The following is a 21,525-nucleotide window of genomic DNA, read 5'->3' as shown; positions in this document are numbered from 1 at the left end:
GGCATTTCTACTCCCTGAAAGAAGTATGCCTGTCTAACTCTAAGGGGCCAATTACGATGGCGGGCGGACTCGAGTCCGCGCGCCATCGTTGCAGTGACTGGGACCGCCCGCCTTTAAGGCGGGAGTCCCGCACGTAGTTTTACGATGCGACTGCCACCATGGCAGTCGCATCGTAATACTACGTGCGGGACCGCAACGGGCCCCCGAATCCAATCCCTGCAGCCTTTCCATGGCGGTTATCCCGCCAATGGAAAGGCTCGCTGCACCCACCATTGTAATTTGGCAGACGGTGACTGCTAGGCACGCCACCATTCTACCCATGCTGACCGCTCCGCCAGGCAATCAGTACGATTGCTTGTGGCGGAACCATGGCAGGCGGTCTTTGCGAACCACCATGGAACTAGGGCAATTCCCCCCCGCCATCGTATTTTGGCGGGTGGAAAATTGCTGTCAGATGGCCCAACACCACACGGCTGGCGGTGGCGGGCCTTCCGCCATTGTAATCGGACCCTAAGTTCTTCCTTAGTTAATTCTAATGTCACCCCTCTTCAAGATAGAGGCATATTCATCAATTACATCTCTTTCTCCCATTCTGTCACTTCTTTATCAGAATGAGCTCCCTTCAAAACCTAACTTGTGCTTTAAGTGACAGCAGATATTTTATTTTAGGTGAACCTGTCACCATCTACTGCACCATCTACTGCACCCAGTAATGCCTCAAAACCCTCCTTTTATTGTTTCCAGGTCAATGGGATTTCAAGCGCAGTTAAGAAACGTTCAGGTACTACAACGTTTTGCATGACAAACAGATCAGAATGAATATGTATTGACGGGTGCATACACACTGCACGCTCACAGGTGTGCTGAGCTGCTGCCAGCAACACCACCCATTCTCCACCCAAAGGAAGATAAAATGACACAAACAATGCTTCTGTACATGGATCCCAAATGATAATCCACTGAGGCCCAAGAGACCCACTGACGCCCACGAGACTCACTAAAGTCCAAGAGACATGCAGTGCACCCAAAGTGAAAGTACTCTCACTGTCTGCAAATAGGAAATGTCTCTTAAATACAGATCCAGGTATCAGTAGTTCTTCCAAAGTACGAAGTAACATCATTATTTCAGTGATGAGCTGAAGAATACTCCACGCACTGCGCTACGCAGTTACAGCGCGCACAGTCAAACTATCATCCAGGATAATTGTACACATGAAGATGATCACCGCTCCGCTTCACTAGCATCTGTCAGTCAAGACTGCTCCAAAAGGATGTATGACGTTGCAACGTATACATTTACATCGCGGTACATTACATCGCGGTTTTTACAATGCAAGTCGTTACAACGACTTGCGTTTGAGGGCGCTGGACTTAGGAGTAGTATAATTTACTATTCCAACTCCAGTCTATGTACAGTAGGGAAGGTGTTGGATAGTAAATTATACTATTCCTTGTCCTAGAGCGCCATCTAGCGCAAGTCGTTGTAGCGACTTGAGTTTCTAAAACCACGATGTAATAGCATCTTGATGTAATCCCTGCGTTGTAAACGATGTTTCCCCTCCAAAATGGCCACCATACACTGGTATGAAGACTTGCCTCTTTTGCACTTGGGATACACATCAGGTGGCCCAAACCAATCCTATGTGTATGTGTGTGTGTGTGTGTTTGTGTGTGCGTGCACACAGAAACGTGCTGATGTGATCGACTTTGCACGCAAGCCTCAATGATGGCTCTGACCGTAATTAGTCATGTAGCAGATATGCAACATTACTACTCGATCACGGGGTCTACAGAAGAGCCGGAAGACTTTCTCCCCAATTTGTGAGCTTGCAGGATATGCTCAACAGGGTGCTTCTATATAGAGTTATATAGAGAAGAGGAAGCAAGAAAGCAATCTGTATCTACTGCCTCAATGACAGTATCTATTTTCTTCTGGTTTTTGGGGTCCCCATCCAACAATCCTTATGTTTTCGTGATTCGAAGAGGGAAATATATCCAAAAACAGGAAACTCATGTTTCTTAACATGTGTAAGTCTGAACTCACATTTTGATTTCAGGTATGTGCTTCTACCTGTCTCAATGTTTTCATCAGATCTCTGCTAGTCTGATCCTCTACAAAGCAAGGTTACTTGAGGTTCTCTTACTTTTCTATTCTCTTGAAAGAAACACCAAGGTCTCCACAAGTTCTCAAAACAACTTTAATATTTTCACACATAAATGTAACACTTAACAAACAAGAAACCGTAGATAGGCACTTGGTGAAAGAGGCGCTGGAACATCCCTCTCTTTTACTGCTACACGATATTTTCATTCTTTGGAAAAAAAGTGAAATAGATGAAAAAGTTTGACCTTTTTTTTTTAAAGCTGTAACGTCCATTTAAAGAAAAGCTACTTTAATCATTGTGAAATTACAGTGACATGCCATTTCAAGGCATGGTACAGTTTCTGGTCACTGTCCATAGCATTCAACATCCCGAACTTTATGGGGAGGGGGTAGAAAGGCAGCTATAACGGTACAGATTTTTCACAGTTTGATTATGTCGGAATATAGAAACCTCATAATAATTAAATTGGTCGATCAAAAATAAAAGTAACAAAAACATCGAAGGAAAAACACAAATATTAGGAGGACAAAAAGTAAAAATGTAAATGAAAAGTAAGGAGTAGTAAAACACATATATATACAGAACTACAGGATAAGGCTAGACTCTCCTGTAAATTAAATGATAAAAAACAGGAACAGTACAATTAATTAAAAAAAGGATAAAAGTAGTCAAGAGTAAAGGGTTAACGCAAAAGAAGAGAAAGAAAGGTGTGCAGGGAGATCCCCGTACAATAATTCAAAACAGGAGTCAAAATCAATTTATATAAAAAAAGGAAATTCCAAAATTAAATACAGAATTCCCACAAATAATACTGTTAGGTAAGTAAAAAACAATAAAAAAAAGGTTTTTGACAGTATTGACCCCGATGTTAATCTCAAACTGACTCCAATATAACCAAATGGAACCATCAGAACTTTCAAGTGGTTAAGGAGGCAACGCTTCGGTGTCACGTCAGTGACAGAGTCCCCTTTGGTTGCAGGAAATCAAACAAAGAAAAGATGTATTCGACTGTCGACTCAGGAAGATGGTGTTTCTGATCAGCAGAAGCATATATGCTTGGTGCTTGAGTTCCTGGAGAGGGAGCAGGAAGTTGACGATTGATCCCCGGCTCGCGGCACATCGAAAGGTGCATCAACCGTATCTCAGGAGTAAAGTTCTTGAAGATAGCATCATAAATCAACTTTTCAAAATGAGGGCTTTCAGAGTACAGACCAGAGCTTCTCCTTGCTCGTGGTGGTACTTTTGGGGGCGGGGTTTAAGGATTCTGCGTTGAAGTGACAGCGCCAATATTAATAATGCGCACGCGTCCTCTCATGAAAAGCTCTCTTGCACTTCCATGAGCCTGTCCAGCGGAAGCAATGAGGCTCTTCTCCAGTACCTATCGTGGCTTGGATAATCTCTTATCAGCGGCAAGACCCTGGCCGTAGACCCTTTACTCAGTCACGAGGATGGGTTCGGAAATCAGCTTATACTCGATCAGGAACAATGGGTAACACTGACAACTGTCAAACACAACAAAGATCTTGGGGTTCAAGAGGTCATCCACGCAAGAGTCATAGAGGGCATAGGAATCCGACAGTGCCGGCGGGCGGCTGTATGATGACTTGCCCAATGCCATCTTGCCAACCAGCACCTTGGCCAGTAACATGTAGCGCAAACCCTTCTCGGCACTCTTGCTGAACTTGTGGGCATAGCTGGCTTCCAGTGCAAAGTAGCTGCCCTTCCCATAGGCAGTACCATTGAGACCAGAGACGCGAGGGTCAAAGTTCTGCTGGCAGATCTGGTCTACGCTGTCTTGGGTTGTCCCGTGGTAGAGGTGTTTCTCCAGTGATGTTATATCAGCACTGCTCAAACCCTGAGACATGAACTCCTTCTGGCTAGAAAGGGGGAGAGATGCAAACAGTGTCACTGTGAAGCCTTTGATAGCAATTGCAAACCATCAACACCAACCACCCACCAACAATATAAGCAAGAGACTGTAAATCAATGGGTATCACAGCTGTCATCATCTCAGGAATCCTGGTCACCCCTGAACATTTGCATTAGGATTCCTTCCATAGCCCTTCCTGAAGTGGACACTGACCTCTGACCCACCCTAGGCAAACAGCCTCCAAATTCCCATCCCCAGTCTATAGAGACATTGCTTGATCTCTCCTGCAGGGGATTCCTAACACTTCTGGTGATATGTGGCTTGATGATCCCAAGGTGAGTAAGGGGAGAATGTGTTTGCTGATGTGTCAATGGACACAAATAAGGCATCAAGAATACAGATGAAAGGCAAACATTCACAATGAACTTTTTGGGCTTCAGTACAATTTAACAACACTTCTCCTGAGTTATTTGCAGTCTCAGTGGCTGCTCAACCAAGATCTATACAGATTCCTTAGGACAATGCACCCAGTTATTGCTCCGGGCTTACTTGGCTCTTCAAGTTGACATAGAGGAACAGTCTATTTGGTGCAGAATCTGCATAGATTCAGCACCCACTGAACTTGGAGGTTTTTCTCTTTTCTGTAGTTCTTGGGGGTTGTGCCTTTTTGGCTGTCATTGATCAACAAGAGTTTGAGTCAGCCTTCCAAGGACCAACTATTCTGGAGATATCTGTTAATAGACACAGACACCGGGCAGGGCAGGCATGCGTAGCAACCCTCTTGAGGCTTATTTATGAGCCCTTGAGTCACTTTTGCACCGCTGGTGCGTCACTTTTCATAAATGAGGCCCTTTGTTTCCGGTGAGCAAGACACATCTCGCTTCAACTACGGCACTACAGATTTCAACATGGATGGAGTGAGGGAGTTGTGTGTGTGGAGGCAAGGACAGCGGGGCCTGGAGATAAAAAGCCCATGGGCACAGTCATGGCACACAAATCAGATACAGGTGTCAGAGGGTCGGTAAGGCCTTTCTGGGGGAGGATAAATAGAAGCATTGGGAAATGGACTACGCTTTTTAACTTCTTTGGGTTGTGGAGTTCCCACTGCCACTGGCGGTTTATTCACTGAGGATGTATTCATGTACTTTTATTGTTTTCTCTCTTCCCTGGAGTCCTCCTATTTCCTCCTTTTCAACCCACAGGATCTTTTCCCTTTGCAATTGTTGGCTTCTCCTGTGGAGGCTTTTGCTAGCGATCACACTTATTTTCATCAACATTGGCCCCACTCTTCAAACCTTGCTTCCTTCCTCTAGATTTGAGCTTCATTTCTATACTGTCCCTCTGGTGCTCACATCATCTTGGAAGGGATGTATGACGTTACAACGCATACAGTTACATCGCAGTACATTACATCGCGGTTTTTACAATGCAAGTCGTTGCAACGACTTGCGTTGGAGGGCGCTGGACTTAGTAGTAATATAATTTACTATTCCAACTCCAGTCTACATACAGTAGGGAAGGTGTTGGATAGTAAATTATACTATTCCTTGTCCTAGAGCGCCATCCAGCGCAAGTCGTTGTAACGACTTGCGTTGTGAAAACCGCGATGTAATAGCATCGCGATGTAATCCCTGTGTTGTTAACGATGTTTTCCCTTGGAAGGAATGAGTTGCTGGATACACTAGGGATTTTGTTATCGCAAGTTCCCTTACTGCACAATCTGTGAAATATGTAACAATGGGCCCATGCTAACTCCAATGTTTCATACTGGTGGCCAGAGATTAAATATTATGGTGTGATTACAAGCGAAGTGCCTACTCTCCACTACACTCTATGATCTTATCCCGCAGTGCCTTGATACAGACAACAACCGCAGCTGCGTTTCGCTGTCCCTTACCGCCATTTTCCCCTGTGTGGGCCTTTAGCACCTACCAATCCCTAGGGGCCCGGTGTGTAGAAGCATCAGCATTGACCTTTAGAACCCAGCCCTTTCTACATCTTCAAACCTGACAGCAACTCGGTTTAGGGTAGCGCTTCGCTTCTAACCCCACATCCTAGTTCCCACTTATGACCCTAGATGCCTCCATTTCCATACGTATCCCCATCTAATGAAAATCTTGACGTCAACCAGCCAGCTGTGAGACTTGGGTCCCTAAATTTGAGGTTCAAGAGGAAATTGTCATAAGCACCCGTAACCGGTCTCTCCCTTGCGACAGTGAAATCCCACAATTAAAACCTGCTTACTTCGCCTCCCTCTCTCTGACAGTACTAATGACCTAACCAACCATTATAATAACTCTATTCTCCAAGCCCTTGACGAAATTGCCCCAATTAAACTCAAACAACAAAAAAACAACCCTCCCAAATCCTGGTTCAACTCTGAACTCAATAATGAAAGACGATCCCTAAGACAATCTGAACGTGTTTGGAGAAATCATCCCACCGATGACAATCTTACCCTCCTCAGAACTGCCAGAGTCCAATACAAAAAACACATCTACAATAAAAAAGCCTCCTTTCTCCGGTCACAACTTGACCAAGCTAAAAACCGACCTAAAGAACTCTTTAGCATTGTTAAAAAACAAACCTCCACTGGCCCTCCTAAAATATCTGCCTCTATTGACAAATGTGAAGAAATTGCCAGCTTTTTTAGCAACAAAGTCAATAAGATAGAACTATCCTTCTCCTCCCTCCCCCCTCTTTCCAACCCTCCCACACTCTACACACCCTCCCCAACACCCCTTTATCTCTTTCGTCAACTCTTCCCACTCTCCTCGACCCATCTCTTACCCTTCCTGCTCGCGCGCATTCAGACCTCTCTACTAATAGACTCATAACTAAAAATAATGCTTCTTGGAGTGAATTTAGTCCAGTTTCAGTGTCATCGATCACTAACATCATGACTAAACTCAAACCTTCCTCCCATTCCAAAGATCCTCTTCCCGCCCATTTGGTCCAAGACCTCAAATCTACCATTGCCCCTATTTGGACCAATATCATCAACTCCTCCCTTGCCACTGGTTGCGTCCCAGCCTCCCTTCAGCTTGGTCAAATCTCTCCCATCCTGAAAAACACCTCTGCTGACCCAAATGACCTTAACAACTTACGCCCTATCTCTAACCTTCCTTTTCTCTCTAAAGCCCTAGAAAAATGTGTCCTATCACAACTTGAGAAGCATATCCTCGACTTCAATCTCCTTGATGTTTTTCAATCCGGTTTCAGAAAAGGCTGTAGTACAGAAACTGCAATGTTAAATATCACAGATGACATTCATCGCTCCCTTGACAATGGTGAATCCTCTCTACCGATCCTCCTTGACCTCTCGGCGGCATTTCATACTGTCCATCATCCCACCCTTCTAAACACCCTCAAAGATCGATTTGGCTTGGAAGGCACTGTACACAAATGGTTCTGCTCATTCCTTCAAAACAGATCACAGCAAATCAAACTTAGCCACTTCCTCTCTAATCCTCAACCTGTCTCACTCGGGGTCCCTCAAGGATCCATCCTCTCCCCAACCCTTTTCAACCTTTTCATGGAACCACTCACCCTCATTCTCAAAGAAGCTAAAATTAGTTACCACCTCTACGCCGACGATACACAATTATACTACAAGATCAAATCCCACAACGACATCCTTCACCTCAACGACACCCTAACTAAAGTACAAGCCTGGTTCCATCTAAACCATCTCAAACTGAACCCCAAAAAAACAGAATTCATTCTTTTCACCCCAAAAACAATACCCTTCCCATCCAAATCTGGATCAATGATATCAAAGCTCTCAATTGCTCCCTCTCCACCTCTAACTCTGTTAAATCACTTGGCATCAGCATCGACCAGAATCTCAACCTCATTCCCCACATCAATAATGCCGCCAAAAGTGCTCTTTTCACCCTTCTCCACCTCAAGAAACTCAAACCTTTCATTCCAGCTGATGATTTCAAAATCGTTGTCCAATCGCTAGTCCTCTCCAGGATTGACTATGCTAACGCCACCCTTGCCGGCACCCCTAAAACCCATCTTGCACCAATTAAATCTGTCCTCAATCTAGCTGCCCGACTCCTCTCTGACTGTAAAAGATTTGACCACATATCGCCCGTCCTCAAAAATCTTAATTGGCTCCCAATTGAAGGAAGATCCTCTTACAAGATTGCCTGTATCACCCACAAAGCTCTTCATCAAAACACCCCCGCCTACCTTGCAACTAAACTAAAAAAAGCAGGCTGCACCAGGTCCCTGAGAAGCACCGACTCCCTTCTCCTGATCCCACCCAGACTTAATTGTCAAAAAACTCAATCCCGTGCATTCTCTGGTAATGCTCCTACCATTGGGAACTCACTCCCCAAAAACCTTCGCTGCAACCCCTCTTAATCTCTTTTCAAAAAAGAACTCAAACTACTTCTCCACAACTTATATTGGGGTACCTAACATGTCCACTCTCTCTACTCTTATACCCTCCCCCCACCTTGTCTGAATTCAACATCTTTTCCCCTGTTAACTGTTTCGCCTATTTTTAATTTGTACCTGTCTCTTACTCCCCCACCTTATCATATACTTTTTGCAAACTGTATCCCGTTGCTAATTCTGCATATATTTCTATTCTATCCTATTGTGTCTAACTCTGTTGTAAAGCGCTCTGATACTCCAGGGTCCAGCAGCGCTATATAAAACCCTTGAAATAAATAAATAGTGAGCCTCACCAGAATCCCTGCCAACCGTACCCCGTGTAGACCTGTCATCGAGACACTGAGATTTCATGTGAATTGGCCTTCAGCACCTGATTCACTTTTGGGCTTTAGTTGGACCTGTGTTCCTGTTGTAGGCTTGGGGGTTTACAGGCGTTTGGACTTTCTAGCTGCAAACTCATCCCCATGGGCTCAAACCTACTGAGTTTGCCAGCTATTCAGCTGCTTGTCAGAACGCTGTTAGCAAACCTATCGACTGGCGGAGTGTTCTAAATATCATTTAGAAAAAATATCGTTCAAATGGGTGTTGAATTCTCTATTATTAACTCCAATGGGGTGATATTTTTCTAAAGGACATTTAGGCCAGAAGATATTCTGGGACGTCTCACTTCAGCAGTTTTCACTGGCCAGCATAAAGAAACACTGCAGTAAACACATGTACAGAAGCACCCTGAGAACACCTGAGGTTTCTGCTCTTATGACATTAATAGTAGTAGCAGTCCATGTTACAAAAATCTAGCGACTAGCAGACAAATGCTGTAATACTTTCATACTATGTATGTGCACGTAAAACACTCCCACCTTTTAGTAGTCATGACTGACAGATTTCATTACCCAGGACATCCAAGTGCTCAAAGAGAATAACACATAGCTGTCAAGGGTTCAGATTGCTTATGTGTGACATAGAACTTACCGCGCTCTCGCGGAACTAACTGAAAGATTGCAGTGTGTTGTTGCGTGTTTTAAACTGTGTATTCAAGCGGTCTGCTCTTTTTAAATTTTTGCTGTATTTGTCTGATTACGAGACTTAATACTCCCACTCACCCGCACTGTAAAATTTTACATCTTCACCCGCTGTTCGAGCGGGATTAATCTCAGGCCACACTTTGGCAGCGCCATTTTGGAGGAGGAAGGGTCAGGCACTCGCCCACTAGTCAGCGCCATTTTGGGACGCGCTCTAGTGGCTGGGTCAGGGCTCTCTGGCAAGGGTATTTAACTGGGGAAGTGCGTTCGCGCGGCCCAGGACTTAGAACTTATCGCGCTGTCGCGGAGCTAACTGAAAGATTGCAGTGTGTTGTTGCGTGTTTTAAACTGTGTATTCGAGCGGTCTGCTCTTTTTCAATTTTTGCTGTATTTGTCAGATTACGAGACTTAATACTCCCACTCACCCGCACTGTAAAATTTTACATCTTCACCCGCTGTTCGAGCGGGATTAATCTCAGGCCACACTTTGGCAGCGCCATTTTGGAGGAGGAAGGGTCAGGCACTCGTCCACTAGTCAGCGCCATTTTGGGACGCGCTCTAGTGGCTGGGTCAGGGCTCTCTGGCAAGGGTATTTATCAAGGGAAATGCAAGCGCGCAGCGCACGTGTGCAGCGGGCGTGCCGATGGCACGCCGGAGGCAAGCCCGTCTGCACCCGTCCGCGCCAAGACGGGGCTAGGGGCCGGAACCCCTGTTCGAACCAGCCCGGGCAACATCTGCTATAGCAGGGACATGCTCTTGAGGGTTAGAGATGTTTTGGGGGATATTTGTACGCATGTCATGCTAACTGAGGCTGAAACTAATCACTGTCCTCACTGCAATTTCTCATTTTTGCCTTCTGAGCCTCCTCTTTCAGGCACGACTGAAGCTAAATCCTTTTCCCTTTTACATCTCAACTGTAGGTCCCTGCCGAAGCATGCGAGTGAAATCCATTTGCTGCTAGAAGAGAGATGTCCTGATGCTCTCTTTCTTACAGAGACCTGGACTAACATGGCTTTGGACCCTGATATAGTCCAAGCTCTTCCTTCTAACTATACTTTGGTTAGGCAGGACCGGGAGGGTGGTCGCGGAGGGGGAATTGCTATTATTTTTAAAACTAGGTATAGTTGTAGATTGGCAAAATGCTCTGTAATGGATTGTGAGAGCTTATCCTTTGCAATTGGCTTCTCTCCTACCTGTACTTTTTCTGGAATCCTCTTGAATCGCCCCCCAGGAGGCCATGCTAATTTTTGTAATGATCTTCCAGGTATCGCCGCAACTTTGGCTAGCCTTGCCCCTAATTTCTCAATCATTGGTGACTTTAACATTCACCTGGACGATTCAGATTCCACGTATGTGCAATACTTCTTAGTAGGCCTTGAAGCCTTTCAATTTAGACAAATCGTAACTGTCCTACCCATAAATTTGGTCATCTGCTTGATCCTTTCTTTACAAACCTGGACAATATTTTCTTGAAGGAAACCATTTTAGTCCCCTGGTCAGATCACTCATTACTATCTTTTGTATGGACCCCTCTTGATTTGCCACAACTCTCTATGAAATCTAAAAAATTGGGCCGGACCTGGTCCAAACTCCCAGTGGACGAATGGGCAAACAATCTTAATAATTCCATTCCCTTTACCCTGCCCCAACCCCATCAAAGCCTACAATGACTTCAATAGCTGGTTGGAATCCTCTTTGGACTCTATCCTTCCTAAGAAAGAATTTTCTCATCATACCGAACATAATAAGAAAACCTGGTATACACTTGAGCTTAGAGGGCACAAGCAATCTTGTAAGCAGTCCGAACGGAAATGGAGGAAGGATTTCTCTGATTCCAGTAAGGCGGACTATAGAGCTGCACTTAGGATGTATAGGAAGAAAATAAAAGCGGCTCAATCCAGCTATTACCAGGAAAATATTGAGTTGGCCTCTAATTCTCCGAGGGAAATTTTTTAAATTTTTAAATCCCTAATTTCCCCTCCTAGCTCCCTCTCTGACCCAACGAATGCGCAAAAGCGCTGTGATGAGATTGCAAACTTTTTTGCCACTAAGGTCGCTAATATTTACTCGCTATTTCCACAAGCGGAGGTTGATGCACAATCCTCTCCCTCCCTTCCATATGCCAAGTTGGAGACTTTTATCCCTCTTTCCTTATCAGACACTGTGCTTCTTCTAGGAAATCTTAAATCTGGATCCTCGGCCGATGTCGCGCCCCCTTCGATTCTTAATTCTGTTTCAGAGATTGTCTCCCCAGTTATTCGGGATGTCATTAATTCTTCGCTTGCGGCCGGAGTGGTTCCCCCACTGTGGAAGGAAGCGAGAATTAAGGCTCTCCTAAAAAAAGCCAAATTTAGATCCCGGGGATTGGGCTAGTTAATGCCCAATCTCTTTACTGCCAGGCTTCAGTAAATTGGCTGAAAAGCATTTAAACTCTCTATTGGCTGCCTATGTTGAGAATATTAACGCTCTACATCCCACTCAGATGGGATTTCGTAGTAAGCAGGGCATGTAGACCGCCTTTATTGCTGTGATGGAAGAGACGAGGAACATTGTGGATACTGGAGGCTGCGCTGCTATTATTTTATTCGATCTCAGCGCAGCCTTCGATATGGTAAATCACTGCATTCTGATCCAAAGACTGCAGGATGTGGGGTTGACGGGGACTGCTCTCAAGTGGCTGCAGTCTTTTCTTACTGATAGATCTTTTATGGTCTTCGAAGAGGAGGCTCTGTCACAACAGACCCCCCCTACAGTATGGTGTCCCCCAGGGATCCTCTTGAAGTCCCACAATATTCAACATCTATATGCGGCCCCTGGCAGACATTGTGCTTCCTTGGGGGGTCCAGGTGGTCACGTACGCTGACGACACTCAGCTGGTAGTGTCGCTCAGCAACAGTGACACAAGTGATAAGAATCTTACCTCGTGTCTGACCAAAATAGCTGAGTGGATGGATCTTTCCTTCCTCAAACTGAATGGATCCAAAACGGAAATTATGCTGCTTGGACATGCAGCCCCCCCTAATCTAGACCCGTGGTGGCCTAGTTGTTTCGGTTTACCCCCTTTGCCCAAGAAACAAATTAAGAGTCTGGGTGTATGGCTGAACTCCAACTATAGCCTTTCCGTACAATCACGCAAAGTGGCTGCTACTTGCTATGGCCTAATCAGACTTATGAGAACGATTCTGCCACTCCTTCCTTTTGACGCTAGGCGGCAGCTGGTTCAGGCCCTCATTTTGTCAAGGCTCGATTACGCCAATGAGGTCTACCTGGGTGCTCCTAAGGGGACTATTAACCCTTTACAAGTGGTTCAGAATTGTGCTGCTCGACTTCTGTTGAATGTCCAGAGGCGGGCCTCTGCTAGGTCTGCCCTTTCTCAACTGCACTGGCTTCCAGTGCAACAAAGAATCTGGTTTAAGGCTATGTGCACTGTCCATAGGTCGATCACCGGTAATGGCCCCCCGGTGATCGTGCCTATGCTGGAACCCTATCAAGCTCCAAGGATAGTGAGATCGAATAACAAAAATCTTCTGACGGTTCCCAGGATTCGTCGGTCACGCATGGGTGGCCGACGCTTCGCCCTTCATGCTGCAAACTTGTGGAATCGACTCCCCAATTCCATCCGTCTGGACCCTAACCATCTCCTTTTTAGGAAACTGCTGAAGACCTCTCTCTTTCCTTGAGTAGTGGCAATGTTCTCTAGCTCCTAAATGCGATGGGATGCCCTAGGGTAGCCATGCGCTATAGAAATGCGTATTCATTCATTCATTCATTTTCATCATTTCAGTGCAATTATGAGTGCCATTCAATGACTATGAGTGACACTTTCTCGAGAACAGTATAATGTCACCCATACGTAGTAGTATCATGCCACAGCCCACTGCCCAGGTCAGACACCTGTTGCCGAACGGAGCGGCAGAGAAACAATAAATTAAACAGAGATTCTGTGACCGAGCCAGCCTGCACCTCCCTAGCTGACAACCAATCAAATTAATGGCATGATCAGATCATGATCAATTAACAAGAGTCTGTCCAGGCTCTCTGCCATGTGGGACCCGAGGCCGACTACAGGATGGGAGAGGGGCCACAGCGGGATCTTCTCCCTGAACAGTTCTCCAATTAGGCCCCTCTTTTACTGCAGTTTACACTGACCCAGTTTTTGGCATGTATTTAGAAGCTTCGTTTTGCGGCTTGACATCCACATCTATTTGAAACTATGGTTTGAGCAGGGGGTACTTTTTACATTGATTAGGCTGGTATGTGGTTTTGTGTTCCGGTCTTCAAATCTCTGAAGTCCGTTTGTCTTGCACATGAGTTTCATTGATAGCAGGATATTTCTACATCATTATAAATTGAGATTCCTATACCTCCCGTTGTACACTAGCGCCATCTTGTGGCCTTTGCAAAACAAGCTCAACTTTTATGAGTCCGTCCCAGCAAAGTGAGAAACTGTAACTTCATCTCAGGCACTGCGGTAATGCGGGAAAATGACTTGAAATGCGTTATCTTAACACTAAAAGCGTGACAACTGGCGGGGGTGGTAACAAATAAAGTTGCCCTGTACTTGTCTCACATGGGCATTAATGGAAAATGACAGAACCAGTATAGGTGCTTTGTAACTACTGATTACCCCAGTGCCCAAAATTAACTCCTCACATTTACCATTCAGTGGTCTGTGAGTCCACATAAAACCCTCATCTACACTAGTTTGCTTCTATTACTGTTGGTGATGGTGGTTGTGGACTCAGTTAGCCAGGTAGAGGCATTTAGTGCAAGCTGTAAGATGTATCTGTCGACACCTGATTTCCTCTCTCAGGTTTTCAGAGTGTGGCTGAGTAGAAAGTCAGAACAGTCTTGGAGCAAAAGTTCTACTAGTGACTCTCTGATTGCTTCCACAGAGAGTGCAGACAAGGGCATGAAACAAGTCAGTCCATTTCTCAGCAATCCAGGGATTGCAATAAACTGAATCCCAGAAAAAGTGGTGGCGGACAACCATCAGAAATCTTTTTGATTCGAACTATCTACATGGCAGGGCCAGGTAATGCTTGCCTTCAGGGTATAACCAAGGAGTTCCAAAGTCTATGGGCTAGACCCTGTCATTCTGATAATGAACTACAACAGACTGATGAGGTTTTGCGTAAACTTCATACCATGATATTAGTCTATCCCAAGTGATGCTAATTACATGGTGGGGACAGAGCAACATCTCAACTAGTTGGGCATTCCAAATATCATCTTCTATATGGTCCTGCTTGTGTGACTAACAAGAGGCTTTTACTGCCAGTGTCAGGATGCTGTTTTAATAAAACATAGAATCTCGATGAAGTCCTAGCCATGTTTTTTAACATTACAATCCACGAGGGCCTTTCTAGGGATTTTTCAAAGGAATACTGACTGGCTTCTGGGCTTTTACATAATTTGATGATTTTCTGCAGGAATTGGGCATCTCACAAAAAGCAGCTATGGTCAGGTCTACTGCAGTGGCATAACCATTAAAAGCGAAAACGTACAGTGTACACTGGGTTGAAGGAATACCTAACTCGTGTAGGGGGTCCAAAGCATCTTAGCCATATTTTGGTCAAGGGAGACATGGAGCCATCTTTCCGCTTCATATCCTGCAGGCCTAACAGCCTACTAGAAAGAGGAACAGCTAAAATCGGGCTGAGGGGCGCAATTTAACATGTTCTTTCCTTCTACATCAGGCCAGGTATACTTTTGAGTGTGCTCTTAATAAAAAAAACAGATTCTGTCAAATCTCTGCACTAACTCTACCTTGAGGAGGTTTACTGTAGACCACGTGCCCACCAGTTAGGTGCCATGGAACATTCTAAAATAATTGTTTTGGGTTTGCAAGGCCAAGTCCACGCCCCATGACATTAGTGTCCATGCATTCGGCTGCACCTAGCGTATAATCTAAGGGTGGTAGTTTAGCCAGGGATTTATCGGACCAGCTACTCACGGCAATGACTTACAGAAGTAGAGAAGAATGCAACACTTGTGATTGTGAAAGGGAGGACTACAGAATATGGACTATGGAAGATCGTGAGGATTGAGCAAAAACTGTTGATGTGAAACAGGAACACAGTATTCGTGAATGAGATAGTGTGCAAATCAGGACGTCGATTATGGATTGATCGTGAAGAATGTATAAGAAATTGGATACATGAAATAACAAGGTTTTTCATGGGAGCGCTTAAAAAAAAGATGCACGTTTGACTTGTGATACGAATAAAATTCCAAAAAGAATTGAACAAGCCCTGATGAAGTCCGGGTTAGGACGAAACGCGTAGGCTGAAAAGATTTGATGAAATTGTCTGAAAGATTTGATGAAATTGAATGAATTACATTATATGATGTTCTTTCTTTAATAAATTTGGAACACAAATTCTTTGGAACTGAAAAAAATGTCCTGCGGACTGGACTTTCTTTTAGAAATTCAATAATTGATTGAGAACATTAAAAGAAGGGGATACGCTCCTTTCCTATTGGTATTGTTGCATTCAGGATTGTGGCCTGTGAGCGGTGGGCCACGGGGAGTTGAGCGTTGCTATTTGAATTGAGAACAATATTATCTAAGGACAACGACTTGTGCGCACAGGTGTCAATCCCTCACCGCCCTGGGTTGAGTGAATGAACATAAACATTAGTGCAAGCATTCACGAGCTAGAACACTCCCAAGTGAGCCTCACCATGTGTATTTCTGCCAAAGGAATTTATTCTGTATTCTGTGGATGGCGTAGATCAGGGCCTGGTTCTCTGGAAGTGTCTGGTGGAAGTCAGTCTCAATCTTCATGTATTCCGCCTCCGCTGGATCCAAGGGCAGTTTCAAGAAAGCAGCATCCAGACTCCGCGGCTGCATTAACCACTCCGAAGGAAAGGGATCCTGATACACCAAGGTGTCAGGAATACTACCATGGCCAAGCTTTATCCCTGTTCTAGAGAAAAATGAAAACATGAGAAATGCACATTGTGTAATGACTAGAGAAGTTAAAGATGGGGAACCCTCAACGATAATAAGATGACAGAGGAAATACAAGGGGGCACTGACAATTGTCAGTGAGGGGGAAAAGAAGCAAACAGATGAAGTTGTTGATGGAAAGAAAACAGAGGGACAAGCATTGAACAGTGACTGTACAGGATGAAAAGAGAGGAACAGTTAGCCATAGAGAGAAGTAGCGAGGCAAACACTGGATGACCACACAGAGGAAGGAAGGAGATCTAAGGCTGGTTGGAGGGTGAGAACAGCTAGTGGGTATGGAAGAGGGCAAATGGGTGGTTAAAAAATGAGCATGTGTTAAGCAGCTTCTGCAGGTAAGAATGTCCTATTTATATTCTTACAAACAGCATGATCCTTCTAACATAAATGCCTTACAAAGCAACAGTGGCAGGACATGGAGTAATTGGCAGGTGTTATGTATAACATAAACCAGAGAAGGTATTGAGATTCTGAGGGTTGAAAAACAGAAGCCATTAATTGGCCAAAAGTACTCATAGACAGATTTATGGAAACAAAGTAACTACACAGAAGGCCAATTTTAATGTGATACACCGTGTGTCATCATTTATTATTTTGACCTATTGCACGTGATGTTACTTCAGAGTAGTTTTGTCTGCACCATGTGAGGCCCAAACTGTGATCTCAGGCACCTGTGAGTTTTAATAATGGGAGCTTAGAAGCCTATGTAGAGAGATAAAATATAGAACGTAAAGATATTAGAAAGATAGCCCATGGACAGCGGCTCAAACAAACATCAGAACCTTTTAGAGGGCCCTACATTTTGGCTGAGAGACAGTCACATTCTGGACAAAAGGGAGTAGTGTGTGGTGCCTGAGAGCGTTTACTAGGGTTCTGGTAGCAAAGCTGAGCATGTTATTCAGTGGGGAGAATGAAAACTGATGGCGGGCCTCAAGCTCTTGACTAAGACTAGTGAATTCATTAGTACCTGGCTGCTGTGGAATGAGAGTCATTGGTTAACGTTTAGTTTTTGGTACTAAGCTGCAGTGGAAGTAATAAGTGAAAGGTTGGACAGTCCACCATAATTTCTAGCTGAGATGGGGAAACAAGATGTCTGTGAGAAGTGGATAGAAGCTGGTGGTCAAAATGGGTCGAGTAGAGGAAGAAAAGTGGAGCAAAGTAGCTGTTACTGTTGATTTGAGAAACCACACTCCCTTTGTGAAGGACTCAATAAACCTTCCTGTGGAGGAAGCAATCCCTTTGTGAAGGACTCAATAAACCTTCCTGTGGAGGAAGCAATCCCTTTGTGAAGGACTCAATAAACCTTCCTGTGGAGGAAGCAATCCCTTTGTGAAGGACTCTTACAAAGCCATGGTTGTGGATACAAGCGGTAGAGAACATATGCATTAAGCTTATAATATCAATGGATGAGATATATTCATGCCGCACTAAAGCCACTTATCTATTCCTTAAGCTAGAAGTCCATGAAATCACAGAGACGCAATGCTGTAATACTGGGACGTTGGAGCATCAGCCAACACCGTTTAATAGAGACAGAAGTGAGTTAGATCACAAACACTGGCCATGGAAGGACAGTGATAAGCACCAGTAGAGTGGTACTCGGCAACACAAAAATAGCAATAGACCAGGAGTAACTCTTAAAGGACCTGTCTAGTGTAGAGAAATAAATCAGTTCGCTTTAACCAGGCTTGCATCCCTCACGATAACTAACAATCAGCATTCTTTCCTTTTTTAATGATCTCAGCTTGGGTTTGAGATGCATAGTGACATAGGGGCCCATTAGGATGGCGGACGGATTGCCCCCGCTGGCCTGGCGGGGGCAATCCGCCCACCATCCACACAGAAATGATCCCCGCCACAATAGGATGGCTGAGGGGTCCGCGGCGGACGGAAAGACCGTCTGCCGCTTTTCCGCCTCGGTCGCCTTGAGACCGGGGCGGAAAAGGTCTGATATGGTGGCGGTGTCTATAAGACACCGCCAGCCATATTAGGATGGGCTTTGGGGAATGCCTTTCCATGGCGGCAATGCCGCCACGGAAAGGCATGCGGAGACTCCCTGCGGGGGCCCGTTGCGGGCTCCCTGGGACTCCGGGGGGATGGGAGGTGCACATGGGGGCTACCTATGTTACCCCCCCGCATTTCATAGTGCAACATGGCAGGCGCTGCGCGGTGCCTGTCATGTTGTGCTTTGAAATGCACAACATGCTTTTTTAGCATTGCGGCGGGCAGTGTTTTCAGCACCGCCCGCCGCAATGTTAAAAATGCAGGATGCACCCGCCACTGTGGGGGTGCATCCGAATTCCAAGGACGGGACCCCCCCTTATGGCGGGCGGTCCCGTTGTCCAACAGAGTCTGTCATCCTAATAGGTTCCATAGTTTACTGAATGCCCCTGTAAAGACATGGCTACAACACGCCCTGTGGCATTTGGGTCGAAAGATATCTTCTTTGCTCCTTATCTTAGGGTCAAGGTGGCCTAATGTTGTGAAGTGAACAGCCTCACAAAGCAGGTAAGCATAAAGGAGGATTTATTCACAATGTACTTCACTCACAACGTGACACGTCCGGTCAGCTCAGATTCCAACAGCAACTGCCTGTTACTCTCAGAATCCTCACCCATCGTTCGCTACACGTGCGAGTCATAAGTTGTTGAACAATAACACGTTACATCATCTACATCACATCAACTTCCCCCTGAACCAAACACAACCACACACATAAACCACCACACATAAATGTAGCTAAAATTAATATCTTATAAAGTCAATAAACATTTAACTTTTCATGACTTCTACAATTAATATCTTGTAAGTCACTAAACTTCTTAGAACTTCTTCAAATGTAAGATCATACTGATCTCCTGACTTCATTCTGGTGAATTAGTCTGTCTGATGCTGTTGAGAAAAGGCTGTGATCAACAGACACACTAACTTCCACCTCAGGACTACTTCCTGTCTCTGTTTGTCTACCGGCAGGTTCTAGCTATTGTGCCCAGTCAGAGTGAGGAAAAGAACGTTTTCTTTCCTGCTGTTGGTTTGATCCTGTATGTTTTAGTAATTGCCTTTTATTCCACCATCCTTTGCCTACAATCAATGCAGTGCCCCTACTGACTTTACCAACCTGTACATGCATGGAAATTTTGGATTCACCTTTCCTGACTCTGATTGGGCACTTAGTCAACACCCAGTCTCCGACCATTAAATTCACACCTGACAAGGTGTCTTCTGTCAAAATCGTGTAATTTCAGCTTTCCTTCAAAATCACATTATAAGCAACATTTTCCTTGTTTGACACCACCTTGTTGTTCTTGTGTACCTTTTCTTTCAGCCATAATGTAAATAAAGCTGTGTGTACTTCTCTACCTCTTAACAAAGGAAAAGGAGTCACACCTGTTGTACAATGTGGTGACCTAATGTAATTCCACACTTTTTGTTTGGTGAACTCACCTATATCTATACCTGATGCCATGGCAGTTTGCATTCCTTCTTTTATGATCTTATTTCCACGTTTAATTAGACCATTAGATGTTGGTGAGTAAAGAGCTACCTTCAAGTGTTTAACCCCTTACATGCGCCCGTCGGCCAACGGCCGTCACGACCACTACCTCAGTAGTGCTGCGCGCGTCCGTAGCCCGACGCAGCCCCGCCCACTCCGTAAAAAACCGCGGCGGAATTGCCACCGCGGTTAAGTGGTTAATTTCATGGTGTGACAAAAACATAAATATTCGTTCTGAGACTAAATGAGTACCACTGTCAGTAATGACAGTGATCCTTCTAGTAAGAATATCTGTTCGAGAAACTTAACGGCTGCATCAGTATTAGGTGACTGAACAAATGAGTGATACATCCACTTAGAAAAATAATCAACTGCGAGTATCAAATATCTCAAACCTCCAGGTAAAGCAGAATAAGGTCCAGAAAAATCTAAACCATGTTTTTCCTATGCTGCTTCGGGAAAGGGGCAGGATGCAAAGACGTATGCATATTCTTCCAGTGTTTATCCGAAACTGAACACTCTGGACACTTGCCTATAATGGCTCTTACTTGGTTAGCTGTAGCAGGCCACCAATAGTGTTGCTTCATTTTCATGTATGTTTTAGTAGTACCCAAATGTCTCTGATGTGCTTTATAAATGATGGTATTACGTAATTGTGTGGGTGGAAAAAAACAATTCCCTCTTGGGCTTATGCCATTAAGAACAGATAAGTCCTCGTCAACTTGGGAGAATATTTTTAATTCACCATTTAAACACCTACTTTCAGGCCAACCATGTTACAATATGCTCAATGGCTTTGATCAATGTTTGATCATTCACATAAGCCTTTGTCTAGTCTCTTTCACTCACCACTGGCTCATATTCACTCACTGCATCCACAAGAGCAACACATTCAACATCATCAACAAGACATTCATCCTCACCGTCTTCTAATGGCAATCAAGAATAACAGTCTACACGGAAATTCTTTCCGCCCGGAATGTGTTTGATCACGAAACTGTACTCCTGGACCTTGGACACTAGTCTGGTAAGTCTGGTTGACATGTTGCTCCGATTGCAACTGTTGAAAATGTGTGCTAATTGTTTACAATCAGTGTGCATCTCAACTTTGCTTCCCCACACACAAGTGCCTCATGCTCAGTGGTGCTATACTGACATTCATATTGCTTTAGAGATCTTGATGTGATACCTACAATTTGTTTTTTACCTGTAAACTTCTGACCTAATATAGCACCTAACCTCAAATACTTACAGAGGAACAACTTTCATAAAAAGCATGCCAAGCTGGCGCTGTCACAAACAAGTTTTTGAAATCAGCAAAAGCACTTTCCAAATCATTGGACCATACAAACCTTTGACCTTTCCTGAGCAACACTCTTAGGGCCAGATGTAGGTAAGTTCCATTTACCGATTCAATATAACAATAACACGTTACATCACAGAATACATCATCTATATCACATCACCTTCTCCCTGAACCAAACTTAACCACACATAAATGTAGCTCAAATTAATATCTTATAAAGTCAATAAACATTTAACTTTTCATGACTTCTACAATTAATATAAGCCACTAAACTTCTTAGAACTTCTTCAAATGTGAAATCCTACTGATCTCCTGACTTCATTCTGGTGAATTAGTCTGTCTGATG

At 44.5% G+C, this 21,525-nt stretch overlaps 1 protein-coding gene across 1 annotated transcript in view; it reads right to left on the bottom strand.

Moving 5' to 3' along the window:
- Positions 1 to 2,174: 2,174 nt before the first annotated feature.
- LOC144766622 (protein mono-ADP-ribosyltransferase TIPARP-like) overlaps positions 2,175 to 21,525 on the bottom strand; it is a 53,522-nt gene continuing 34,171 nt past the window's right edge. The window contains exons 5-6 of the mRNA XM_078650407.1: positions 16,094 to 16,339; positions 2,175 to 3,982 (exon numbers count right to left, since the gene is read on the bottom strand). Of these exons, the coding sequence (XP_078506533.1) occupies positions 3,538 to 3,982; positions 16,094 to 16,339 (691 nt within the window). The 3' untranslated portion in view covers positions 2,175 to 3,537. The remainder of the gene's footprint in view (positions 3,983 to 16,093; positions 16,340 to 21,525) is intronic.

The sequence above is a fragment of the Lissotriton helveticus genome, chromosome 7 (assembly GCF_964261635.1).
Source record: "Lissotriton helveticus chromosome 7, aLisHel1.1, whole genome shotgun sequence".
Lineage (NCBI taxonomy): Eukaryota > Metazoa > Chordata > Amphibia > Caudata > Salamandridae > Lissotriton > Lissotriton helveticus.
This window is presented reverse-complemented; position numbering and strand designations above follow the sequence as displayed.